This window comes from Hypoxylon fragiforme, assembly GCF_022984875.1.
Source record: "Hypoxylon fragiforme strain CBS 206.31 chromosome Unknown GGS25scaffold_2, whole genome shotgun sequence".
Taxonomy (NCBI): Eukaryota; Fungi; Ascomycota; class Sordariomycetes; order Xylariales; family Hypoxylaceae; genus Hypoxylon; species Hypoxylon fragiforme.
Genome location: NW_026054757.1, coordinates 2,685,405 through 2,713,142, shown reverse-complemented (window position 1 = coordinate 2,713,142; position 27,738 = coordinate 2,685,405). Strand labels below are relative to the sequence as shown.

At 47.7% G+C, this 27,738-nt stretch overlaps 5 protein-coding genes across 5 annotated transcripts; 4 read left to right on the top strand and 1 right to left on the bottom strand.

The window, feature by feature from the left end:
• Positions 1–10,269: 10,269 nt before the first annotated feature.
• GGS25DRAFT_133941 (uncharacterized protein) lies at positions 10,270–11,656 on the top strand. The gene has a single exon (XM_049256251.1). The coding sequence runs from the start codon at positions 10,659–10,661 to the stop codon at positions 11,481–11,483; it is 825 nt and encodes a 274-aa protein (XP_049120308.1). The 5' UTR covers positions 10,270–10,658; the 3' UTR covers positions 11,484–11,656.
• Positions 11,657–19,285: 7,629 nt separating this feature from the next.
• On the top strand, positions 19,286–21,377 carry GGS25DRAFT_476902 (Aminomethyltransferase folate-binding domain-containing protein). The gene has a single exon (XM_049259802.1). The coding sequence runs from the start codon at positions 19,461–19,463 to the stop codon at positions 21,102–21,104; it is 1,644 nt and encodes a 547-aa protein (XP_049120307.1). The 5' UTR covers positions 19,286–19,460; the 3' UTR covers positions 21,105–21,377.
• Positions 21,378–21,518: 141 nt separating this feature from the next.
• GGS25DRAFT_133890 (DnaJ-domain-containing protein) lies at positions 21,519–23,055 on the bottom strand. The gene is made up of 2 exons (XM_049256250.1): positions 22,780–23,055; positions 21,519–22,685 (listed from the first exon to the last, which is right to left on the bottom strand). Exons 1-2 carry the CDS (start codon positions 22,890–22,892, stop codon positions 21,794–21,796), a joined length of 1,005 nt encoding a protein of 334 aa, XP_049120306.1. The 5' UTR covers positions 22,893–23,055; the 3' UTR covers positions 21,519–21,793.
• Positions 23,056–23,307: 252 nt separating this feature from the next.
• On the top strand, positions 23,308–25,185 carry GGS25DRAFT_518425 (uncharacterized protein; the record flags this gene model as incomplete). Its single annotated transcript, XM_049263536.1, has 2 exons — positions 23,308–24,450; positions 25,054–25,185. 2 exons carry the CDS (start codon positions 23,308–23,310, stop codon positions 25,183–25,185), a joined length of 1,275 nt encoding a protein of 424 aa, XP_049120305.1.
• A 358-nt stretch (positions 25,186–25,543) lies between these two features.
• On the top strand, positions 25,544–27,201 carry GGS25DRAFT_529336 (3-ketodihydrosphingosine reductase tsc-10). Its single transcript, XM_049265275.1, has 3 exons — positions 25,544–25,847; positions 25,911–26,244; positions 26,342–27,201. Exons 1-3 carry the CDS (start codon positions 25,806–25,808, stop codon positions 26,944–26,946), a joined length of 981 nt encoding a protein of 326 aa, XP_049120304.1. The 5' UTR covers positions 25,544–25,805; the 3' UTR covers positions 26,947–27,201.
• The last annotated feature ends 537 nt before the right edge of the window (positions 27,202–27,738 follow it).

Sequence of the window (27,738 nt, the reverse complement as noted above, 5' to 3'; positions counted from 1 at the left end):
GTGTGTATGAGGTAGGTAGTTAGGTAGGTACATACTATCCGGATTCCGTAGATGGCTGTGTGTACTTTGAGCAGCTAGGTACTTGGCCCAGCCTTATTACATATGTATGTAGCTATGGTTTCAGAGAGAAGGGGGGGGGGGAAGGGGAAGTTGAGCTGACGCCCGCTTATGCACGGGTCATACATACGTACCTAGGCTAGCTAGTACTGCAACGCCGGGGTACGAGATTTCCTAGGTAGGCTAGGTATAGAATATATGTAGGTATGTCTACGGAGTATATGATATGTATCTCCCTAGGTTAGGTATGTATGTCTTTCTAAGACTGACTGACTGACTGCCCGACTGACACATGCATGGAAGGGGGCTTCTTTTCCTTCTAGAAGCCAAAAAGAACGAGCCAACGAACGAACGAGCGAACGAGCTTGCGCCATGGTTCTTTGCTGCATTTGTTCCGGGTCCAGGGGCTTGGGACGAGCTTTTCGGGGCCGTGACTCGTCAGTCAAGTAAGCTTAGGTACCTAGGCGAGAACGACCTATCATTGATGCATGTTTCTATGCCCCTACTCTCATCTCATCTCAGCTCACCCCTCGGTCAGATTCAGGGGTCGTTCGTTGATTGGCCGGGCTGGTCTCGTCACCTCTTATGTACCGGGCTTGGGGAGGTGTAGAATAGGTACCTAGATAAGATGTATGTACCGCCGGTTGGACGAAGGGAGAACGGGTGCTGGTTACGTGGCTTACGACGTGAGTGATTTGTCAATGAATAGGGTTCTTGGCTGACTATGGCCACGTGGAGATCCGTCCGCATATTGAGACATAACTACACTACTGGCCGTCTTGCCGTATCTCCCTTTCGTCAAGAGTACTGTACCTGTATGTACCTACATACATACCTACCTAGTACATCAATGGGCACATCTGCTCATTGGACAAAGAGCTCTACATGTGACAAGGAGGTGTAGTATAAGCATATAAAGTAATACAACACTATCCCGACCTGGGGATGTACTTTTGGTCGTCACATATTACGCCATTACCGAAAACGGTGCCATGGCGTCGGCATCGCCCATTATTGCCGTGATATTTGCACCAGGGTCTGATGTAAGTACCTAACCTACTACCTACCTACCTACCTAACTACATACCTACACTACCCAGAGGATTCCAATAGAACCCTTCCATACATCACACTGGTTAGATAGGTACTAGTACTGTATATGTAAAACACCAACTTGTCGTATGTAAGCCCTCATCAGTCCCAAGCTCGCCAAACCCATGGTTTGCGATCAATGTTATCATTGGAGGGGCACGGCAATTCCGTTCAAACAACGGTAATCTCCTCGTAAGGTTAGAGACAGATACATTCCACGTAACTAACTACCACATATCGTGTCGTTTTCTACATTACACATTTCCGGTGCCTAGATATTATTGAGGTAGTTGCAGTATCTGCCAGTGAGCCACCTAGGTAATCTAGTCTGTTCCCAAATGTATGTACATACGATTAAGCATTGGTCCAGAGACCGGACCCAAAGATCTGGGAATGACGGGACCGAGATCGGCATGTACGTGCGTAGATTATGTACGTAGCCTAGTTAATATGTAGATTCTCTTGTATGTACGTATAACTACTTAGGTGTGTAGAGTGTAGTATGTATGTATGACATACACCCAACTACCTAACTACATTTGATATCAATATTTCCATGCATGTCGCAGAATTGTGCCCTTGGGCCCACAGCAACGCATATCGCAACCTCCGCCTTTCTGACATACATACATATCATACATGAGAAAAGACCGCCTAGGTGGTTAGCTGGGAAAGCCGATGGTATGGATGTATGGCCTGATAGGAACTAGTAGCTAAGACGAGCGAGCAGCATAAGGCAAAGCTATCATAGCTAAGGTAGGTAGGTAGGTAATAAGGGCAGAATACATAGCTAGGTTAGGTATTTCTGACATAAGAGGCTAAGCAAAGCAAAGCAAAGCAAAGCTCGGTTGAACTACCTTACCTACCTAATCTAGTGGGACTTATGGAAATACAAATCCCTAACATACCTAGGTAGGTAATAACAAGGTGAAGCGAGGTCAGGTGAGGTGAGGTAAGAGGCACGACGAACCGAGCTATGGGCAATAAAGCTAGGTATTCTACGCATAAGCTTGGCACACCGCGCCCTTTTCTCAGATCGAAAGGATAGTATATCTAGGTACCTACCTACCTACTTGACGATGTAATAGTATGGAGCCGAACGAACGAACGAACGCCACGGCTTACAGATCTGCATCTGATATTGTAAGCCTTTTTTTTTTTATCTCTCTTACCTACCTACCTATCCAGGCACCTATTTACGCATTATACTACTACTACATAACTTATGTAGGTAGCTTAGGTTAGGCATCATCATATCATAGCGCGCTATTTGCCAATAAGTACATCTCATCCATGACTATAACTACTACCTACTAATAGTAATAAAGACCATCTTTTCCCAGCCAAGAAAGTATATATATATATGATTTCTAGTAATAGCTTTTTTTTTCCTATTTTTCTCTTCTAGGTACGTCGAACTATTACCTGATAGAGAGGTAGGTAGTTCATAAATACCTTAAGATCTTGTGCTATTTTCTTGTCCATCTGTGTGTGTACGGCTCAATTGCCGATCCATGGCTACGAAGGGGATAGCCTCGCAGATTATGTACTTACATTTTTCTACATCATGTAACTAGATATGTAATCACTATGATTACACATCGAACAGGGGGGGGGGGGCTTGACCTCTCTTCTCTTCTGCCTGGGTACCTACTGTAACTACACTAGGTACTTACCAGGTAGGCTTGCTTGGAAATCATGCACCCAGGTACATATGTAGGTACATAGGAGTGGCATGCTTAACTACCTATTCCGGTATGATACATACCCTACCTACACCATCTCACGCGTGCCAGGCAAGGATCTGTATGGTGGGGGGATGCTGTCTCACATACAAAACCACGTGCGAGCGAACAAGGGGTGGGGGGAAAAGAGCAAGCCCCCCATGCCTTGTATGCTGTCCTTCGCTACACTTAAAGGCTAGGTAAGGTACTGTGCCATGTATGTAGGGATTCGCAATGGGGATACTAAGGACGAGTCTAACGGCAGTCCCGCCATGATGTGCCTGGCGATGGTAAAACGGATAGGCAGAAGATCTGATAACACGGACGGCCCCTAAGTAACATGACTCGTCCGAACCTCCGATGCTTGGTTTTATCTACGGTCCACATCGTGTCTGGCACAGATCGCAGATCGCAGACCGCATACCGCAAGACCACAGTTTGCCAGATCTTGCCTAACTATAGTCCGTCTCTACTTCGGAGGAAGCGAAGGAAGCGGGAGATAGGTAGACTATTGAACTGTTCTTTTCCCACCCGGCTAGTCATGCGAGAGAGGCAAGGGAGCCACGAGGACGTGTAGAGGTACATATGTCTCGCCTGCATGATGTAAAACATTGACCTTAAAGCAGGCAAGCAGGCTCTCGGGGCCACTCGGGCGTTTAAATCCCGCCCACGAGGCGTGAGGTGTGCCAAAAGAGCGCTTCTACGCTACACACACATACCTATACACATGCATGTATACCTCCAAATACCGCATCTTCGGGGTGTTATTCGATGCGTTGGAAGCCTGCACTGGACAGGAGGGCGATAACGCCATGTAGGAGTTCTGATCTCCTTCGATCCCATCTCGACAGTGGTGGGCTGCCTGGTTAGTTGATTCGGTCCCCTGATAGTATTACACTCTCCAGATGAAACCAGAATTGCTGGTGGATGACCAGAGGGTGTGCGGTTGCTGATGTCAGAGGTGTGATTGGACTACCGAGATGTTTGAAAGGGTCTCAATGCAGGCACCACGGAATGCCACGTTTTTTTCTGTGTGAAGTGGAGGGTGGTATATCAAATCGAATCCTTCGCATCATTATTACCAATTGATATGGTACCTTTCGTGAAGTTCATTGGCATAAAGGGTAGTTATTAGCTGTAGCCTGTAGGATTCCAATGGTGCCTCCGGTGGTATTGAACCATAACAGCGTCCCACACCGGAAAATGTGCCAGGCCGGCGCATAATAGGGGATCAGAAGTAAGTAGTAAAATCTCTACTACGGGGCCGAGAGCGAGGTGGGAGATTGATTCGCAGTTGCATACATACCTAGGCGCATACCTACCATGTAGGTATGTATGCTGTCTTAAGGAGTTGGGTAACATCGTTGGGTAAGACGTCGTATCAAATCTGCAGACTAATCAGTCGATGCTGTAAAACGATTGGCTAAGATGAAGAAGCATTGCTACGTAAGCAAATTAGCCCACGTGTATAGATGCAAGAGAAGTTTTCTAGAAGGATTCTTCGAAGGTCTGGCGTTACATGGTGAGTACTGCTCTTTGTAACCCTCCCTTGAACTTGCAGCAACACGATCGCCAGATTGGAGACAATAGAATTTTTCCCTTAATATTATTAAAATTAGTTGTGTTAGGTTCACCGCCGAATGAACAAAGTATCATCGAGAGACATGATATCGCTTTGCAATGTTTGGTATGGCATGGTACTAGGTATGGTAGGAGTAGGTAAGGTACTTTACATAGTAGTAGTGATGGTAGTAGTGATAGTAGTACTAGGTATTATATGGGAACATTCATGTCTCCATACGCGGAACCCGGCAATTTATCGGGGACAAAGGGGATGAAGGCGTGATTCTTGACCCGGTCTCGTACGGTAAAAGGTAAAGAGTTATTACCATATCGGAAGGATTTTGCTCTTGGCAGGAACACGGACGGTTTTTGTGCCATATGCAAGGCTGGTTACGCCCAATACTACATGTACATACTTGCAATAGTAGCACAAGCATTGGATGGAATTCCCCTACTCCGCCGTAAGTAAATCCTGTCCAGTATCTACATATGCAGTAGTTAGTTGAAAGGCAGTAAGAATATTATTCACGGGGGCTTAGTATCTACCTATATGTACCTACTAGCTGTGTAGGCAGCTAGGTATGTATGTATGTATGTATGTATGTATGTATGATGGACAAAACGTTCCATCGCATGTGTAATAACGCTGTAGAGGCGGAAGGGCTTTGGAGATCAAGAACTCAGCAAGATATCTAGATGTATATATTGGCGACATTGTATTGGTCATTGGCTCGAATAGGCGACATATACGAGAGGTGAAGTCTGACAAGATAAGATGGCAGTGCCACAGCCGCCTAAGTCGGAAAGCAAAGATCTATGATACTTGCACCGATGCCGTTGGCGTTGGCGTTGGCGTTGGCGTTGCTACGTTACCAAGGGCCCTAACGATTTCACCCAATGGCGATGGATCGCTAAGCCTTTTTGGATCCCTAAACGGTTGGGCGAAGCGAAGAAGCGGCATTGGCACGGATTCGCAACATTCCCTATGTAGGAGCGGGTTTAGCTTAGCAGGTACCCGAGTACATTATACGCCGTACAATACATACAAGTTGACCCGTTGGCCATATACATCCATAGATGGATAACTAAACTAACAGCAACATTGAAATTACGAATCCTGGGGAAAGTGAGTAATCCAGTTGAAGGCTTAAGCTGGCCGACTAGGCTGCTAGGTATCATGTACTACTTATATTAAGTTACAGTAGGCACGCACATAACGACACATAACGACGGGGTCCGTGGTTTCCCAGGTTGTGGCTGTGGTAAGTCCGATGGCCTGGCTATCTCAGGTAGTTAGGTACCGAGCTTGTTGTTCAAGGGTCGATCTCAGCCCTACGAACCTTGAAGTACCATGCACATTGTATGATTGTACATCAAGTACTTTTATTATGTACTAATGTACCCGTGCACAACATTCGCGCTACCAGCAGTTAGACTTATGCATGTACTTATGTAGGTCGTACATTTTTAGAGTTGACAGCGCGCGCTGCTAAAGACTCCAGTGAGTCCAGTCTAAGGTTAGCAAACTTTACGACGTAGTAAACTGCATAACTTTGTGCCGCAAATGCCATGATGATCATAAATAAATAATAGGATCTACATAATATGCACATAACTTTTCCAGCACGCACTTCTCTCCACATCGCGCACCACGCTCCAGCTCCAGCTCCAGCTCCAGCTCCAGCTCCAGCTCCAGTGCTCCAGTGCTCCACGCACCAAACACTCAGCACTACGCACAGAACGCACCGCGCATTCGCATTCGCAAATTACTCAGCGAGACCGAGCGCGGGAACTGAGAATGGAAACCTTCTCGAAGCAATTTATATTGACGTCGCATCGAGGACAGAGCGTTTATGCAAACCTGTATGAGATATACGCAGTAAGCCTATGTGACTGAAACTATTGTACTGTTATTATATAATAGTTATTATTTGGAAGTGTATGACATGGTACATAGCCTTTATTGCATTTGTCATTCTCGACGCGAGAGACCTCAGACAAGGCTGTTTGGCTGCGGTGGGATAACATTGGCTATTATACTAACTGTAGTATCTAACTGATTCTAACAAATCAACTGTCGAGGTTTAACGACGCGACCGGTGCCGAAACGGGGGTTGCCTGATTCCTCCCTCGTGACGCAGCGATTCAGGATTTTAGGTAGTGTCGCATCCGTTTTCTCGAAATTACGCCATGTGAACGGCACCTCGCTCTCTCTGTGAAGCAACGAAAGCAAGCCAAGACGGGTCGCGTGTTTTGCTCGGTTACGAGGCTTGACCGAGGATGCGGTTACTTACTGCCTTGCGCAACTGCGTATTACCTAGTAGGTACAGTTAGGTAAACTCCGCGACCGATCATGATCTTCACCCTCATAAAGGTACATACAGATAGCCGTAGGGCAGTGATCGATGAAACCTGTGGGGTATCACGGGACGGCGGGATTGGGATGGCGTCGGATTCATACATTTCCCAGGAGACCTAGTAGCCCTAACAGATGTATGTAGGTACAACTGTACTATGTCGTAGGTATGAATGCGACTTCAGGCTTGCATGTGGTACAAGGCCTCGGTCGGGTTTGATGAAAGGACAGCGGATATATCAACCAAGTCCGATGATCTGCCTTGTGACAAGCCATCCCGGTGACGATTGTGACAGACCTTGACAACTCATTGCATCGGGTAGGATAATTAATAACAAGAAAACAATAGGTAGCCTTACCTTGTTTCCATCTTACCTGGCTGTGAGTATGTATGTACAATATACATGTAGGTATTTACAATTTCATGCAGGGGCGGCTCAACCTAATGTCGCCATGACTGATATTGGGTAGGTATGGATGTATGTATGTAGTTTACTTCGAATTGCTCATTTACAGTAACTACCTACATATCCATATCTACATATGCGATTTGCTTCCGAATGATCGATCGATCCAATTTACACTTTATGCGATAAGCGACTTTTATGTAGTCATATAGATCTCACAGATTTTAGTATTTACATACATGGTCACGGAGTTATACTACTAGTAGTACTTACATGTACAATACCTAACCTACATAGTAGTAGATGATCTGGTAATTGGCAATTTGATGTTGGCAAAACCACATTTTACGGCCGGGGTAAATGAGTCAACTGCATGGCTGGAATGGTTGTTCGCTAATCAAGGAATAGGAAGCTTTGGATTTCTCGTCAAGAATGTCATGAAAATTATATCGGAAATTACCTAGGGTAGATTCTAGATGAGGATTTCAAGTATACTGTCCTCAAAGTGTGTGTAGCGTTCCACGGATGTACGGGATCTCATATAAATAATTATCTTGAATCATTGATGTCTATGTATTCGAAAGGGAGAACACTGAATGACAGTATGACTACCTACTAGCTACTACCTACTAGTAAATGACTAACTAACTACTAACTAGGTACGATGTATACCCTCGGGCCTAGGGCCTATTAGGTAGTTACCGCTACTGGTAGCCGTGCCAGCCGTACCGGCCGTATCACTCTTGGAAGCGGGCTGGGCTTGATCCGAATTCAAAAGGGTTCGGCAATATGATTGCGCCTTTCTACATGTATTGTATTGTATTGTATTGTATTGCATTGTATTGTATTGCTAACCAATGCCAACCAACGCTACCAATTGGCAATGACAAAGATGTTCACAGATGCGAACGGAAGCAATGCCCAGCATTACTAGGCAAGTAATTAATAATCGTTGCAGGATAAGTGAATCTATTAGGAACATTGAACTGTATAATAATTGCTCCGTATACATTACTGAGCATCCCGATACAGATCCGATTCATCAGCAAATACTACGACATATCATACATACCTAGTATCATACAGATCCATAGTACATACCATCATATGTACTACGAGGCTAGGTACATAGTCCAATATTTCAAATGATTCAGATAACGATTCGGCATGTCTTGCCAGCGATCAGCTGGAAAGTAAGATATGATAATCAATTTTATGCTATGCAACGTTCTATACCGTCTCCCTATGTATTATGTATGCCAAATTGCCAATTATCATATGTTGGTGCTAGGCATGTATGTGCATTGATAGTACTCTGTTGTGGATTTCCATCATCGTCATGTCTGACAAGGAGACTATTCAGAATGAGTAATTACAATATGTATGTATGTGCGGTGTTACAAGCCTACAACAAAGCCACGATTCGGTCAGCAGTCACCTCCGACTTTCTAGGATCAAATGTTCAAATGTTGACCAAACCCTACATACTATACCACATACTATACTACATACGCGGATATGGTCATTTGTCATCTTTTGCTCCGTACATTCCTACCTAACAAGTAGTAACAACCTACTTACTCGCAGATGGGATTCAACTCCGATGACCAGCGGGTTTTAGACTAGGAGATATATTGGTTTCATGAAGGGTTAACAGCTTACAGGTACATATAACTAGGTAATGCACACTAACATTGAATAGGTAGGAAGACGGAGGTAGCAGTTAAGGAGCGGAGACGGAGATGGGAAAGCGGGCTTATGACTTGAGCATCATCAATTATGGTGACCACTGACCACAGCACTGAGTCTACTAAACAGGGCCTACTAACAGGGCCTACTAACAGGGCCTACTAACAGGGCCTACTAACAGGGCCCTAGGTTAGGGTACTAGGTACAGTACAACAGCAATTAGTTATGTCAACTTTGTTAAGAGCGGTCGGCGAGGTTAGGTTAATTGTGAATCGATCAATATTTGTGCAAGCCTCCAAAGTCTTGGCCCGACTAATGCCCAGAGATGTACACTGACTACACACTCATACGTGGAAGCAGTAAGGGTACTTTCTTGCGGTGAAGGGAGCGACTTACGTGCATCACGGTAGTCTCGCATCTGCGCAAGACTGGAGCGACTGGGGTGTTTAAGAGGTACATACCTCCAGGCTAGTACCACACATAGATACCTCAGTACATGGGTACTTGTATAAGATTCTGGATGTACCGTGGTAGCGAGAAAGATGCCTGCCTGCCCAGACTTCGTTGCCTTGTCAATCTTGACACCCTTGAAAAGTATGAATGGATGTACTGTACCGCACCACGTAGGCTGAAGTGTACATACATACTTCAGGTACACTAGTACAGATGGTACAGATGTACTGCCACGCGCACAACCATCTCAACTGCTTAACCCATTTACGAATCATCCGAACCCCCGTCAATCCCGTCTGTCCGTTTAAGCCCGAGCAAAAGTCCACCGTAGCCATCGCATATATCGTACTCGGTAGCTTGATAATATGATATACCATCCATCTACATCCATCCATTGCGCGCAAGTAAATAACACAAGCTCTCAGACGATCTTGTCAGCGGGACACATTATATTACAAAAGAAACCTCTCGCCCCCATCCCCCATTACTCCAGTTTCCAAGCTTCTGATTTTCAACTCTTGTTAGATCTATCTGATTGACTTATACATATGTAACTGTCTCCCCCCTCCCCAGGTTCTAGATTCAAACAAGCAAACGAACAAGCAAAAACAATCACGCAAGCAAGTAATCACAAAATCTTGAATCTCTCGAATCTCTTGAATCTATTCAGAGCCTCATTCCAATAACCTAAGATCTTGAGATCGTGGCACGGTCCAGAATTCAATATTCTCCTCCACCCTCATCCACCCTCATCCACCCCCTTATTTCCAGCCTGGAACTTGCTTTCCCTCAGGCCTTACGCAGATATTACGGGTAACCCAAGGCACAGACACGGCGTACTTTTCCAACGCAGCAATTTTGAGACTTGCAACTCCACACCGCAAGCCTCGGATTCAGCAACGAGCGGTCGATACGGATACACGTACACAAGTAGCTTTGTACCAAGTATCTCGGTATCCCGGTACCTACCTAGTACCCAGGCTACCCTACCTACAGGCTACAGATACATACATATGTACACATGTAGAGTATCTTGGCACCCATTTGAAGTGGAAAACAACATCCCCGCCCAACGCAGAGGTGCAAAGCAAAGACAACAATTTACAGACCACACCCCTGTCGAAAAAAAAAATCAACCATCATAGTTGAACATAAAAGACAAGGACTCGCTGTTTGGTCATTGTCTATTTAACTCTTGGCCGGAAATCGGTGCCTGACTCACACAACACAACGAAAAATAATTGCAATCTATTGCACCATTACTACCTATTACTATAACACTACTATAACACTATAACACCATTACCACAATACAAAATGGGTTCTACTATCTCACCCTCGCCTTTCCACTCCCCTTCACATCTCTACTCTACCACCCAACAACCCACACCAGCCTCACCAGCACCAAGGAGGAAGGTCATGTCTATTACCCAGACTTACTTTCTAGCCCACAAGGCACGAGCTAAGCTCTCTAGCGAAGCTGCCCGCCCTGATCACAACCTTCGTCTACTTGTCGGTCACGCCAATCTGTTGGACTCCCTGATGATCGACCTGGCCGAAGCTGAGCGGGAACAAGAGAGCTGGTTCAACCAATCTGTCAGAGTAGCTACACCCAAGACGGAGCAAAGGCACGTGCAATTCGCCGACAACGTAACTATGGAGGACGATTGGGAGGCCGACTCCTCGGACTCGGACAGTGATTCAGATGAGGAGGAGGATGAGGATATCGAGATGGCAGATGCACTACCACTTCAACGGATACCTTCCCACCCACACATACCATCCTCTCCCCAATTACACACAATCGATGAGGATGATGACGATTTCGAGGACGACGACGAGGACTTCGAGGACTACGACGCCTTATCTCTCACACGATCACCATCCCACATGGTAACGTCACCGCCTGAGTTAGAACTCGACTCGGACTCCTCAGAAGACGAATCGATGCCTCCATCACCACCAGTAGCATCAATACCTACCTTCTCGGAGAAACAGAGGGAGAGCACACTCACAACCAAGTACTACGACCCGAGGCAAGACGAAGATGAAGAAGATAATAAGGCCGACTTTTACAACGAAGGATATTACCTGCCGCCGCGAAATACATCGCGAGTAGTATCCACAATATCGGTGTACTAGTTAGCTATCCTACTATCACCACCACCACCACCACCACCATAACTACAACTACTATTACCCCTTACGACCACAATTACACCACTACTCTCTACTATTATCTTATTATTATCTCTTCATCATGACTTGCATCAGCATCGGGTCCGGTTGACATAATGTGTTTCTTCATCTGCATCTGGGCGGCGTTTTAAAATACCAATAGCGGCATGGCATTTAACAAGCGCAAGCGAATTCTATTTGATTTTTATTTCCTCTGTCTCACTTTACTACAAATGTCTAAGGAGGAGGAGGAGGATAGTATCGGATATAACCGCAACCTAGAACCAGACTAGGTTTGCATTAGGGGAAGATGTCACCGCTCATGTTAGTTATTTTTTCTATTGGAGGACTATTCATCGAATGCTACCGCAATGCGGTAAGCAATTGGGCATTGGAGGGGGCTTTGCTTCGCTCCCTGGTTATTTCAACTCATGCACTATGCACGCTGAGTTTGCAACTACCAAAGGTCGAGTGGAATATGAGAGAAAGTCTCGCCTCACGGAATTTCAAGTACATAGCTAAAGCTCTTGAAAACTGCTTATGCAGTTAGAGCTTGTCAAATCAAGTAAAGTCATATCAAATTAAATCAAAAATAATTAGTCAAATTAGCATTACTCACTTGTCTTAACGTGTTACTTGCATTATCTTGAGTTGCCTATGTACAATGTCCTGCATACCTTAGTAATCAATTTAGGGTAATCTATGTAACCTAGTTGAATACACAGTTACCTAAGGTTAGTAACTTGTGCATTTTTTACCTCAATTCGCGCACCGAGAATTGGTCAAGTTTTGAATATGTCATCCAGTTAAAATCTAGTTGCCGTACCTAGATAATTAGTAACATTGAATTTACCAATCCAAACGTATGTACTTGGGATGCCGTTGAGTCATGTGTGTCTGGTGACAGACGCTACGTATACTACTAGCGAGGTAGAAAAATATCGGCTTAATGGCAAGATAACAAACAAAGAGCGCATCGTGGGTGGTCGCGCCGCGATATCGGTAATAGCCAGTTAAAAAGAGCATAATGAAAAATCCAGAATCCAAAAAAAAATAAAAAAAAATGAAAACCTAGGCTTGATTCATCATCATTCCCACGATGCCGAGGGTCAAGCGGTAGCGGATCTTTCTTACAAACTACTTCTATGAAGAGCAAACCCTACTAGGTACCATTCCGATCCTTACCATTCCTTCCCATTCCGCACTATAATACAATAGGCATAGTATTGTAACTGAATGAAGAAGTCCTTTGGGAAAGATGACAAACCCCGCCGTAGGCCCGGTTCTCCGGACACAAAGTCCTTTGAGTCCCTTGAGTCCCTTGAGCACATTTTAGAAGTCTACCCTAGCTAGCAAATCATGGTATACGTAAAGGCTTCGCAAGCGAGAACGTGGAAGAGTTCAATGTTCTGACAAGTTGAAACAAAAAGGGTCTGGTGGAACATGACGCACTTGAATTGTTCGATTGTTAAGCATTTCGGAGAAAGAAAGTAAGGGAGGAAGAATCGATAGCGTTAGAAGCCACACAATGTCCGATTTACGCCGCCTACGAAGGAATGAGTGTATCGTGATTCGTGACAGTTGAGGATAAAAAAGTAAAAGACAAAATAGTTAGAGTGCCTATTAACTTAAACCCTAAAGGTACCTGAGTAGCAGCTGGAAGTTGCCTGGAAGTTGAGACTCGTCTGTAGCTTACCCCTGTCTTCCAAGTTATCACAGGCAAGGGTTGGCAAAAGATGTTGAGTCTGCTTGCCAGTTGTTCACAAGGCCAGCAGTCACACCTGCATCCTGTCCACCACGTCCACCACAACCACCAGCATTTTGTGCCCCAGAGCAGGCTGGTAATAGGTAGCTACATACCTAGGGTACGTTGTAGTTAGAGTAGGAAAGTTCAATACAACAATGAATCAAGAAAAATAAAAAGAGGACCCAATTGTCGGTTCGTCGGGTGATTATCTGAGATCCACTCCACAAGGATTGATAAGAACAAGGTTTGGTCTAGGTACCGACGCCGCTAATCAGAACCAGGCTAGCGGAGACCGGGGGGAGGAGGGGGGGCTACTACAATGTACAAATGTACAAAAAGGAAAAGAAAGCTGAGGGCAATAATTTGTCCCAACCGTCTGGGTTTCTGGCGGAAAGGGCGCACGCAACGCCGTTCACCGTCCAATCATTGACTCGGTAAAAAACACAAACCCCTACCGCCCGCCGCCCGCCGCCCGCCTGCCAACCTCGAACCTAACTACCAGGTAACTACCTCTAGTTAATCCCAGGGGTTCAGCTTCATAGCTTGTGACACACATACACAAAATTCCCCACAATCTCGTTTACCGTCTACCGCTAATTACCTAGCTGTTGTGGATATTGTGAAAGTTTTTGTATTTTTTTTTTCTTTTTTACCCTGCAATTTTTAATTTCGTTTTTTGTGAATTCCGAGGCAATGGATGGGCACTTGTGGCGAGCATTAAGATGAGCATGGAAAAAAGAAAAAAGAAAAATCTCCTTTTGAGTTTTCCAAAGCCATGGCTTCGAATGCGGATCGTGTAATACCGACTGAGCGGGAGCACTTGCCTTTAGCGCTCACCTTGGATATTCTTTGGCTTTTTGGCTTTTTGGCTTTTTGGCTCTTGTCTTTCTTTTTTGCTCTTTCTCCGCAAAGTGGATGTACACATACATCATCATAATACATGTAGAGAGGTATGATGAGGTACAACATTGAACACGACAAATATGCAAAAGGCAATACGGAATATGTGTAGTGCTACTAAATGCTTCTTGGAGGCAAAGGGGAGCTGTTGCTTCGACAACACTAAAAGTGAAGACCCTCTTCTATTAACTAACCCAAGCTCGTTAAAACAATCTACCTACGAAGTACTCAATTTCGAAATGTCTTTGACGGATACACTCTCCTCGCATCCGGAAACAGAGTCGACAGCACTCGGGTTCTGGACAGCCCTATCTGGCTTACCTGTGGGATCTTGGCTAGCTTGGCTAGGGACAGCAAATGGCTTCATCAATCTAATGTACAATCTAATGTACATGAATACTTTCATGGATGAACCCCAGCCGGTATGTATGTACCTACAGTGGTATGTAGGTATGTAAATATTCTGCGAGGATGTAACTATCTACAAGTTGACAACATACATAGTACATACATACACATAGCTGCACTGCTGCATAGTACAGCTGAGCTCTTCGCCGCCAATTGACCTATCCCATCGTATCCTTCAAATTACAGACGAAAATCAAAAACAGCCAATTTCGAATTTGTTCGTCTGCGTGTTGATACGCACATGCTTTCATCTAACTTCCCCCCTACAAAAGGAAATTCGAGCGGAGAAGCTCGAATTTGGATGATGATTTGAATGATCGATTGATGATGATGAATAACTAGATACCTAGTGCTGAGATAATACTCCGGTTTGAGGAGACAGACGACAGGTCGCACGGCCACCACGCCTTGGAGATCCCTCTTGACCTCTCCATATTTTCTCTCTGCGGTCAGCTTTTTTCAACGCTTGTCCACCGCCAGCCAACCTTTCCACGGATGGGACGCCCCCCAGTCTTAAGCAAGATAGCCAGTCACGAACCAGTCAGAGCAGAGAGCGTTATGGGCTGTCGCTACCGTTGTCTTTGTTGGGTTTCATCATCGAAGCTTACTGGTCAGACTTGTATGCAACTGCGGTGCGAGTCTTTGCCTATTCCCGCCCACACTGGTTGATTGATTGACATTGGATACAGGTAAGTACTGATTAGGTGTGCATTGATACATATATTGGCTTGGTAGCGGTGGCACTTAAAGTATCTAAGGTAAGATCGTGAAGTTTATCGTTGCTTCTTTTTTTTTCTTTTTTTTTTCTTTTTTTTCAAACCCCGAGGATTCTTTGATATCCCCGTTTCAGATCACGATAGATCCGTGATATTGATGATTGTCGCAGGCTGATCCCGCTTCTTGCAACATACGATCTCGTGTAATCCCAATTGCCTTTTAATTGCGATTAGGTTGCACTGATGTGTTTTGCGCAGGTAACTGCCTACGAAAGTGGTGACGAAAAGATCCGGTGTGCTAAACATATGTGATATTGGATACGATAATCAATCGTTGAAACTGACAATAACTACATGCCAATAGCCAGCTACATACACATGTAGGCTGTCTAGCACAATACAACCGGGTACACGTTATTTTACCTCGCGAACCATCTATCCATTGAGGAGCCGTCACATGTCCATGCTTGCTGCTTGTGTCAAAAGAACACATGATGTATGTACACCATACAGACGAACGGGCAGAGACATACACACATGTGCCTAGGCACACAGCACAGACAAGCAGTTCAATCAAATAGTTACATATGGACGGTCTCAAATCCAAAGAGATCTAGATTTTTGCTCATAAATCTGCCTGGGTATCAATGTCTAAGAGAGAGCTCCAAGCTCCAAGCTCCAAGACTTGGGGGCTTTGGGGGCCAGTAACACAAGCCTCTAATACTATACAAAACAGCCCAAATAGGGGCACCACCGCGTAGTTGAGTATGCTTACCCGAGTAGCACTGAACGCATTCCTATTGTATTGTTATTGTACGTAGAGAGGTAGGTATCCATCACGAACGATGTCAATGGGGCTGCAACAGTTGTTGATAGTGTAGAGATGTTTCGAGCAGTTGGGCATTGTTTAAAACACACGATCATAAGCTTAAAAGGGCCAGCGCTGATGTCACTGCTCGCTCCATGGCCAACGAGACCATTGGCCCAGGTACGCTGCTGTTAGAGGAATCTGATATCCATGCCCATTGGCATGCTTGGGTACCTTCTGAGGTTAGGTATTGTACATACATGTAGCTCGCACCCCGCACTTAGCGTTTAATAGGAGAGCAGGCTGGGATAGCTTTAAGTTAACACGCGAATGCCCTCTAGTTAACTATATGATACCCCTCGGAGATAAGATAGCTGGTCCTATAGTTAAAGCACTTTCCGGTGCGACCATAATACAGTATTTAGCCCTTAACGTCTTCGACATTGGCATGAGTCAGCAGACAGACATCAAAAAAGATAGGTACATACCTAGGTTACATAACTAACCTAACCTAGGTATATCAAATGTAAATGTTCGATTTTTTTTGATTCTTTTTTTTTTTTTTTTTGCGCCTCATGATCTACTTATGGGTATGCACGTAGGCGCAGATTTTTAATTTTAAAAAAAAATCCCCCCCCCCCAAACCCCCAAACCCCGCCAGAGACCAGAGACAAGACACACGCGCACGCGCACGCACACACGAAACAGCAAAACCCCCAAATGGGATGGGGGAAGATCATTAATAGATAGATGGGGGAGCGGGAGGGGAGAAGAAGGGGGGGGGGGGGGGGGGGGAGAGGCTGGTTGTTTTCCCCGTGATCGATGAGATCGCTGCCTTACCTCTTTTTACACTAAGCTAGGTAGGTTGGTAGGTGCTGGAAGTCTGTGTGTAAGGCGGTGGTAATTCGAAACACTGTCTCGTTAGTATGTAGAGTCATTCGGTGAAGATATATGGCTACTAAGTAGTTAGTGTAGATTGTAGGTACGAATAACTAAGTATCGTAGGTAGACAAATTAACCCCATTTCCAATGTGGTTGGTTTGGTTTGGTCGATCGGTCTCGGGGAAGAGCCAAGAAATGTGACGTGTGTGGGCTAAGAGGCCTGTCGATTACAGGCAGGTAACGAACACCTGTAGGTATGGTTAGTGCTTGGATAAGTCTCGGATAGGTGCTTGGGGCTAGGTTAGATGATGCATTGCTTGCCCGGTTACATAGTTTGGATAGACAGATAGAGGGGAGGAGGTTCAAGTTAGTCATCTTGTCGTCGTCGATGCTACATACTTAACATACTTGCATGTACGACAGCATGATAGTTACATAAGTACTTACATAGGCTAGAACATGGAAATGCATTGATGTATCATAAAATGCATCTCATGCAAAATACATACATACATACAAACTACTACACCAGGGTACAGATTGTAGCATCAAGATTGGGGACCGACCACCGGCCGGAACTAGCTTACGCTATGTAACAACAGTTCGCTCGCTCGACCGCCAGAATCTGGAGGGGCTCGCTGAGGAGCAGCCACACGGATGGCCCCGCCCCAAGGTTCAAAGCCTGGCCGGAGAAGCGGTGTGATCTTGCAAATTGGCGGGATGGACATGCGGGAGAGTACGCAAGAAGAGAGGCAGGTACATAGGTTGCGGCGGGGAAAAGAAATATGTGTGAGCGGGAACGCTGATTCATCTGTCGTATGTTTTTCTTTTTGGTTCTGTTCAAACAAAGACGGCCGTGTGTGTGCCAGGTGGTTGCGATTGAGTGTATGTAAAATACGGGCTGCATATATAGGTACATACATACATGTATTGATTCATTGATTATCTTACTTACCTACCCAAGATGCCTACGTATGCAGGTAGAAGAGGTTCAGACACGGACTTCAATGTGTGATGATCTAACGTTGTTCATCTTGTTACCCCTACGATATAGGTATGATGATATCGGAAGACGTAAGCAACATACATCAACCACATCACGCATACCTAACCAGGCTAACCTTACCTTACCTGACCTAGGTATATATTTATTGGCCCTGCTGTTCCTATATAATAGCCAAACTCGGGACTTTTATGTGCAAATATATTACATAGATAGATAGATAGATACGTTGCATAATGGTAGCACAAGAGCACCGGGCTTTGAAATTCCAATCTCGTGGCTTTTGGAATACGAGTATAACGCTCCATGCTTTCTTCCATACATATGTACATATGTACAGTAAGTAGGCGACTTTGTGGGAGCTCGCCGAGTATTGCCTCGGTCAGTGGGATGGATCGCCATTACACGAGAACGATATGAACCGAACGCGTACATACCTACCTACCTTAGGTAACCTACAAATGTTGTACATATGCAGGATATTCGAAACGGTGCAATCCCGAATGACCGGACTCCCGTAACACCAACGGTCGGTCGGTGATAGGTATCCAAGATAGGTAGGGGCATCCCTACGGACGACCTTACCGTAATCAGGGGTCCAGGTACGCACATCGCATCGGACACTTACATACACATACACATACTATGTAGTATGTAGAGTCAATGACAAACCTGGGTAGGCAGAGGTTTGGTACTCTCGGTGCCGAGGTACATGTAGACAGACAGATGAGATAGGCATAAAACCGGCGGGTGTCGCGGGATGTTGACGACGAATTACTTGCTTAGTATACCTAGGTAGAGGCATACCTAAGATAGTATGGATGTAAGTCACAGTAACTTGAGTGTCTAGGCCGACCTATGTGGCAGTATGTGCCTGTAAGGCGTGTAAGGCAGTCACAAGGAGGAAGATGTGCCAGCCCAACGGATCCACAAGGTACAATACGCACATATATGTAGAATGTATAAGCCATCGAACCTAAGGTCTAGGGCCAACTCCACACATGAAACTTGCAACGTCAATTGACACGCAAACAGAGGGCTGTATGTATGTAGGTACATTGATGTTGATAGGATCAAAGGATTGTGAGATTGTGTAAGGCGGACGGACTTTTAAAGTAATCCGCCAAAGTTCAGGGCTACTAGGTAGGTACCTAATACATAGGTACATATGCCGAAGCAATACCGACCCGAGGAATATTCAAGGTTCAATCATTAGCGCGAGGCGAATGCGAATGCGGGTTAAACGAATGCGGGTTAAATAAATAAAAAAATAAAAAATAAAAAATAAAAAATAAAAAACAGAAACACCAACGTCCCGAAACTACAACGTAATTACATCATCACCTCCGGTTTGTACGGCAAACTATTATAGAGCGTTACTTAAAGCCGACCCAAGGGCCAATACTAATGTGACGCAAGCTTCGGTAACTAACTTGTTCAACACAAAGGATCCGAGATCGCGCCGCATAATTCCGCCATGCAAATCCTATCCCGCAGCACCCGTGCCGTCCTCATCCCCGTGCGCCCTCTAAGCCCCTTTCCCATCCCTTCCTCCCCTTCCTCCCCTTCCGTATGCCGTGCGTGCCAGAGAAGATCCCTGCAGCACATCTCTACTACCCCGGCTCTTCGTCGACACGCTTCTACCAGCACCACAGGTACACCTACTACTCATCAGCTTCCTTCATCCTCATCCTCCCTGCTCCTACCACCTCCTCCATCTGCCTACGCGCGTCTGACCTCTCGTTGCTTGATAAGCATCGCTGGCCCCGACGCCCCGAGGTTCCTGCAGGGCATCGTCACGCAGTCCGTCGTCGACGAGCCCAGCACTAGCGGCGGCGCGCGGCATCGACAAAATGCGCCGAAGCCTACCACTAGCAGCGCGAATCTTCCAGGTTTCTACTGCGGGTTTCTGAATGCGAAGGGGCGCGTGCTACATGATGTGTTCATCTACCGGGACACGCTAGGGCTCGGGGGCGGAGCTGACGCTGTATCATCAGCAACAGCAACAGCAACGGGGGCAGCAAATGGTGGGGATAGCTTTATTATCGAAGTAGATGCCACTCAGGCCGAAACGTTGGCGCGGCATATCAAGCGCTACAAGCTGCGGAGCAGATTCAACTTCCGCATCCTGGACCCGGACGAGTGCGCCACCTGGCAGGTGTGGGATGGTAGTGAAAATCACAATATGCCGTTCACACAGACGACGACACCAACGCAACCATCACTGGCACTACCGCGCTTCGCGCACCTCAAGAGCAGCATCGTTCTTCCCGACACCCGCGCCCCGGGCATGGGCTTCCGCGTACTAAGCCCCGGGTCCCGAGGCGACAGCAGCGGCCTAGACCTGGACCTCGAGCAGACCTCCGACACCGCGTACCGCGTGCGCCGGTACCTGCACGGCGTGCCCGAGGGCCAGTCCGAGATCCTCGGCGGCCACGCGCTCCCGCTCGAAGCCAACCTGGACGCCATGGGCGCCATCGACTTCCGCAAGGGCTGCTACGTCGGCCAGGAGCTGACCATCCGCACCAAGCACCGCGGCATCGTGCGCAAGCGCATCCTACCCTGCATCTTGTACCCAGCAGCGGAGGGGGAGGAGGAGCAAGGAGCGCGGATCCCCCAGAGGCTGGAGTATAGGCCGTACATCGGGCATGAGGGAGACGCGCAAGGCAGCACCGAAGCGCTGCAAGAAGGGGGTAAAACAGGGGGAGTGCTATCGGCCGAAGACGTCCCCCCGAACCGAAGCATAGGCCGCCTCGGCGGCGCCAAGGGCCGCGGCGCCGGCACCTGGCTCTGCGGCGTCGGAAACATCGGCCTCGCCATGTGCCGCCTGCCGATCATGACCGACCTCGAGTTGCCCTGCGAGACGGCGGGCGCCCCGTACAACCCGGACGCGGATGAGTTTGTGGTTAAGTGGACTACCAAGCGGGAGCAGGAGATATTGATGTGGGAAGATGGGGAAGTAACGGAAGATGGGGAGGGGTTGGTGAAGGGCGAGGGGGGAGAAAAGGAGAATGCCGCCCAGGCTGTCAGGATCAAGGCGTTTGTGCCCGAGTGGCTGAGGGAGAGGACGCGGATGGGCGTTAAAGGAGCAGGTGCAGGAGGGGGAGAGGAATCGAAATGAACGAAATGAACCACGTTGCTGGCTGGCTGTATGATTGTACGACTGTATGAATATATGGCTGCATCACCGCTCTACGTTAATGGCATCAGGTAGTCCAAGCATGTACTTACCTAATACTGTATTGTACAATACTTGACGGATTCCGGCCAAGGGGATATCGCATGGCTGAGGTATAGGGGGGCAAAAGGGGGAATCAAAAGCATACATAGTAATACATAGTATCCAATTCCAATCCAACTACATACCAGACTTGCGTGATGTGTTTAGTTTACTAGGTACCTACCTAGGTACTCGTGATACTCAAGGCAATGAGTGACTTGAGACGATACTAAACTTCATGCTTGCTATACCTACCTAGTACCTAGGTAAAGGTAGGGAGGAGGCAAGGCACCTAGGTAGATATAATCAAACTAATTTAGAACGGCAAATAAAATGCTCTTTCATTTTTATCTATTCCATCCATCCATGTAGTTAGTTGTCACGTAACTGCGGACAGCCTATTATTTTGTCCTAACCATAGTATATACCTAGGTAGTCAGTCTACATATCATTGTACACTCATGTCTATTTATCCGAAAGCTGGGGTATCATAACGCAAAAAAGCAAAGAAAAAAAAAGACGGATAGAGACGTATCATCATATCGAATAGGTTGCGTAGGTAGGTAGGCAGTCAGGTAGACACCTAGGGGTCATTCAACCGTGGTGCCGGCGGCAGCGGCAGCGGCAGCAGCCTCCGCGGCTTTCCTCGCGTCCTTGGCCGCCTGCGCCGCGACGAGTCGGGCTAATGTCGACGACATGCTGCCGGGGGCCCGGGCCTCGGCCGCGGGAGCTTTAGGAATAGCAGGAGGCGCCTCGGCTGATATTCGTGGGTTAGGGTTATCCGTGTCGGGGGTATGTGTAGCCTGGGGCTCCTCTCGCCCGTCGTCCTTTCCAGTTTTCTTTTTCTTCTTGTCCTTTTTGGCTGCCGCTTTGCGCACTCGCGCCTCCTCTAGCCGCCTCTCGATATCCGCGATCTGTCTCTCGTAGTCATCATCGCCTTGAGGGTTCGTCGAGGCGGGCGGCTTTGCGTTTGCATCACTGTCGCTGTTCTTCTTGTGGTCCGGGGTTTTCTTCGAGGGGGTGGGGGTAGGGGCAGGGGCAGTAGTCGTATTTTCGTTAGCAGCAAGGGCCTCCTGGAGCCGGACCCTCGCTTGCTCCCTTTTCCTTTCCCTCTCCCTCTCCCTCTCCCTCATCTCCGCATCCCTCATCAGCTTCTGCCTCGCCTCCATGCGCCTCTTCCCCGCCTCGACCAACCGCTGCCTCTCCGCCTCGCTCGTAGCTGGCCCGTTACCGTTTCGCGGACGCTTGGCGTCGCCGCCGCCGCGCTCGCGGGCTTCGAGATCCTCGACCATGGAGCGCTTCTTGGCGTCCATGGCGCGCCGCTGCTGCTCGCGCAGGAGGGCGGCGGAGCGCTGCGAGTCGTAGACCTCGCGGGCGGGCGCGTCCGAGAGCACGTCCCGCGCGCGCTCGAAGAGCTCCCATTTCGAGGCGTCGAAGTTGGCGCCGGCTTTATCGGGGTGGTATTTTAGACTGCGTTTGCGCCTGTGATGGGGGGGATTAGTAGATGTACATTGTAGTGTATGGGGTATGGCAAGATGAATGGGTGGGTGGGAATGGTTTTGGAATGGAAACTTACCAGGCGCGGTGGATGTCTTCTTTGGGCGTGTCGGAGGTGACGCCCAGAAGCTCGTAGAGATCCTGCGTTGTGGCATACTCCTTGGCGTATAACAGGAGGTCGGATTTATCCATCGTGTCTGTATATGCTCCTTTTTCTCGTTCGCGGGTGAAGCTAAAAGGTATGGAGGAAAACTGGAATAAAAATAAAAAATAGTTTGCGGTTGAGAAAGTGAGAAAGTCAATAGCAACGGACTATAGGTACTAGGTAGACGTCAGAGCCCCACTAATCGATTAGGTAACGTTGAATTATGCCACTCAAGGGGGTAGGGTGCCATCACTACCATGCCTTTCCAGCCACATTAGTTTTGTAACTGCCTAGAGGCTAGGGTAGGTAATCAAAACATTTAACTGGTCTAAGGCCTTAACTAAGGTACAGGTTATGGATTTCCTCTGAACATAACTTTTAACTACTTAGTTATCACCTCCAGCGCTACTTGACATTTAAAAAGAGCTCTTTAAAAACACCACACTATAAAATTATAAAATCATGGATATTCAACAGCCCGCGCCCACCCCTCCATCAAACCCACCTCTCCAGTTTCCTCAATTATCCCAAACCCAGGGTCCAACAACATCACTATCGCCTGACTCCTCTGAGCTCCCCGACGTTTTTGAAATACCACCACCTACTGTATCGGATTTCGGGGCGAAGCAACAGGCAGAAGCCAACAACACCACAGCGCAGCAGACAGAAGTCAACAACGGCACAGTGCAGCAGGTAGAAGACAACAATAGCACCAACGTAGCGCAGCAGGCAGAGGACAACTATAACAACAACCACAACAACCACAACACTGTACAACAGCCAGAAGACAGCAACACGGCGCAGCAGCCAGATAACAATACCCAAAAGCGGTATTCAGACACGGATATCCTCGGTGATACCAAGGTATTTTGGGATAAAAAAGGGTATAAATACGGATACAAATTCGAGACATTCTTCAAAGCATGGCTCCTAGAGCGTGCACCAAGCGGCCGACATTGGGCTGGGTCAAGGCTGCAGTCACTGCGTAGAATACTAAATGATCCTGCCGTACGAGAGAGACTGAGCGAAGCCGGTATCGAATTCAAGATTGACGGCGAAAAAAAACAAGAGATGGCCGACACCAATGCTTTCCGCCATGAGCTCCTCGCCCTGGTGACCGAACCCGCCTTCAAGGCGTTTGATCCTCGGGGTGTTGACCTACCAGACGTCATTCCTCAGGGTGTTAGCCAGCTAGACGCAGACGCCAACCCCGACGCCGACGACGATGATGACGACGACAACAGCAACATCAACAACGAAAATTCCGCCGTAAGGGACGCACGCTCCCGCCAATGGATAGACAGGGCTCTTCGAGACGCTTGGCCCCGACTACAAGTAAAATCGCCCAAGCTCGCCGCTTTTCTGACCTCCGTTCTCCACAACAAAAGAAACGCTCGTCCCCCGAGACGCAATGTGTTCGACGCGCCCCTGTACAACACATCCGACGACTCGTGCAACTACCCGACGAGGGCTTACATGATCGCCTCCCTGATGTTGGGTGCCATCGCACCTAGACAAAGCACGACCTTACCTATGTCCATAGGTTTATATCTTCACAACACCGGCGTACCGCGACGGGTGATAGAAACGCTTGCTCGTTTCGGCGTATGTTCCGGTTATAAGCCGATATTAAAACAGCGAAAATTGAATTGCCGTGCAGAGATGGCTCGTGCAGAGGCGTCTCGTGCAGAGGCGTCTCAGGCAGGGTTGCCCAATGTAGAGTAGATATGCAGATGCTTCGAGATATTACATACCTAATTCCACGGAGATCTAGTTATAAGCGTAGTAAAAGTGATCAGTGTAAGTCGCCACAGGTACCACGTTCGCCAAGCGTACCGCACGGAAGACGGTGGCTGAGAGGGAGGATTAGTTAGGTATGATTCCAAGATGTCTGGCATAATGCCTTGGAAGGCCATCTTTCTTTTTCTGAAAAAAAAATAATAAAAAAAGAGTTTGATTTCTCAAGAAAGTCTCCGTTGAAGAATAACACTATTTTCAATTAGTTGGGCAGAAATAAAGACCGTGATAATAAGCGCCGCGTCAATGGTTAGACGTTGAGAGGGAGGGCGGCGCAGCTGGAAGCGCGGATACTGGGATAGATGCATAGATTCTAGGTACAATACCTAGTTACCGATTTACTTCTTATCTATCTATTTACTTAGAAAGCGTCTAGGTTAGCGTACATACTTACCCCTGAGATGCGATTAGCACTCTGAAATCTCCACGGACATGGCCGGCATCGGCATTAATAAGGAAGTTGTCAAGATAGAGGGCGTCAAAGGGCAGGGTGACGTAACAGGCAATGTGGAGGCCCCTGATGGTGTAGACTGCGAGCGTTGAGCGAATCTGGGGTATTGTATTGTAGTTAGGTAGGTCATACAGCGTCGCCTGCGCTTATAACTCGCTCGGGGGGGAAGCATAGGTAGCCCATTATGTGTGTAGGTAGGTAGGTATGATTTACGGACGCGGAGAGTCGTACTGCAGAGTTTCTGTCTATCTATATATATTAAAAGAGGACATGCTACGATACTGGTATTGGCGCCTGGGCAGGTCATGCGGAATTCCCCCAAGGGGGTAGGTGACAGATGCGTACAAACATCCGGTTGAAAGGGGGCCATAAAAAGAGTATTAGGCTAAGGTGTTAACAGCAGTCGGTTGTTCATGGCAACTTATGTAGGTACGTGCCTAAGTAGGTAGGTTATACATATGGAGTAGGTAGGTAGGTAGGACTAAACGTTGAAACAATTCTTCTCATTTTTTTTTCTTTCCACTCGCTGCTTTTTAAATAACCGATGAAACTTGTAACTAAAGGCCCATTTTGTGCTGAGAAAAAAGTTCACGATATTTTTCTAGCTTCTCACATTAACCCCTGCGTTTTAACCTCCCTCTAGCTACTTATAGTTATAGCTCGTTCCGAACGAGAAAAAAAAAAAAGGGAAAAAAAAAACCCTCAAATCCAAATGGACTGGTTTAACCATAACCACATGCCCGTTGAGGGCCGGGTAAGGGGCAGCAGCAATTAATAGGCGAGGAAAAGACCAAAACTGACCTTGGACTTCTTACAGACCATTCTCCTAACCGGAGGTTCAGAAGGCACCGGCTTCAGCGCAGCGCGCATCTTCTCGAGCAAAGGGGCCAACGTCATCATCGTCTCGAGAAACCCGATAAAGCTCGAGGAGGCCATAGAGGCGCTCCGGGCCGCGGCAAAGTGTCCCCGGACGCAGCGCTTCCACACCATCGAGGCGGATGTCGCCGAGCCCAACTATGCGGAGGGCGTGGTGGCCGATGCGACGGCCTGGAACAGAGGGGTGCCGCCCGAGATTGTGTGGTGTCTGGCTGGCATTGCGACGCCGATGCTGTGGACGGATGACGGGGCGATGAAGGCTGCGCGGTATAACAGTAAGTAGCAACGGCTTTGGTCTAGCATATATATATATATATATATATATACCTTCCTATGTGTACTAGGAGACTCACGAGAACTTTCTCACGGCAGTGGACGTCAACTACTTCGGCTCGGCCGAGCTGTCGCGCGCCATGATGCGCGCCTGGCTGCTCGCCGAGCAGGAGAAGAAGCGGTACCTGATCCCGGACCCGCGGCCGCCCCCCAAGCACATCATCTTCACCGGCCCCATCACCTCGACCCTGGTCGCCACAGCCGGCCACGCCCCCCACGCGCCCTCCCGGTTCGCGCTCCGCGCCCTCGCCGACGCCCTCGCCATGGAGACGCGCCTGTACCCCGACCTCCCCATGGCCGTGCACCTCGTGCTGCCGCACCCCGCCGCCGCCGCCGCCGCCAGCTACGACGAGGCGAGGCCGCACAGCACCATCGCCCCCCCGCAGATCAAGGGCGCCGAGACGCCGCAGGACCCCGACGACGCCGCGCGCGCGGCCATCGCGGGGATCGAGAGGGGCCGCTACTTCGTCGCGACGTCGTGGCTCGGCGAGCTGGTGCGCTGGGGCGCCATCGGCGGCTCCCCGCGCAACAGCTGGGTCGTCGACACGCTGATGGGGTGGGTCGTGCCGCTTGTGATGGCGTTTTGGATGTGGGACTTGCGTGCGCAGGTCGCGGCGTGGAATCAGAAGAAGAAGGTGTTATGAGATTAGTAAGGCTATGTACTAGGCATGCTATTTTTTTTTTTTTTTTTTTTTTTTATATCACAACTGCAACGTCGTTTAGGTTAGGTAGGTACTGTTAGTTATGTGGGTTTGTAGGTTAGGGTTATTTGGTTCTTGCCAAGGAGTTGAATACGATCGTTTTTTCTTACTTACATGATAAGGAGTGGGTGCGGAGGGTGCGGAGGGTGATAGGGGGAGAACCCGGTCACGTGGGTACCCTGAGCTAACACACACGCTTGTAACATAAATCTACAATGTTGAAGCGTACGAAGGAGGAAAAGCCAGAATTGGAATCTTTTTTGATAAGGCCTTTTTGAAAGGGGGGCTTATACATAGGCATAGCGCGAAAGGTAATATTGTCACGTGGTATCCTGTAAAGAGACCGACTCTTGGAGCTACAGTAGCCGTAAAACAAACTTGTCTTTAGTTTCCACATTTTCATCTTCATCCAAGCAGCGACCATCATATCATTCGGGTATGCTTGAGCCATTTGAAAGCAGGCTCGCTGATCTATCAAATCGCCGTCTCCCAAGATCCTCCTTCTCCAAATCATGCTGCTCGGTGAACGAAGATCGGCCACCCTTACACCCGATATCATGATCCTCGGCGTGGGTTTCAACCCAATGACTTGGCGCCGATCAGGTGGTGCTTGGAGAGTAGGAAGGGATTGGCATACACATAGTACCAGGCAAGTATTGTATTATACATGCTATGTGTATGAATTGGTTAAATTCAGCGACGGGTGTGAATAGACCGTATATCTCATACACCCCT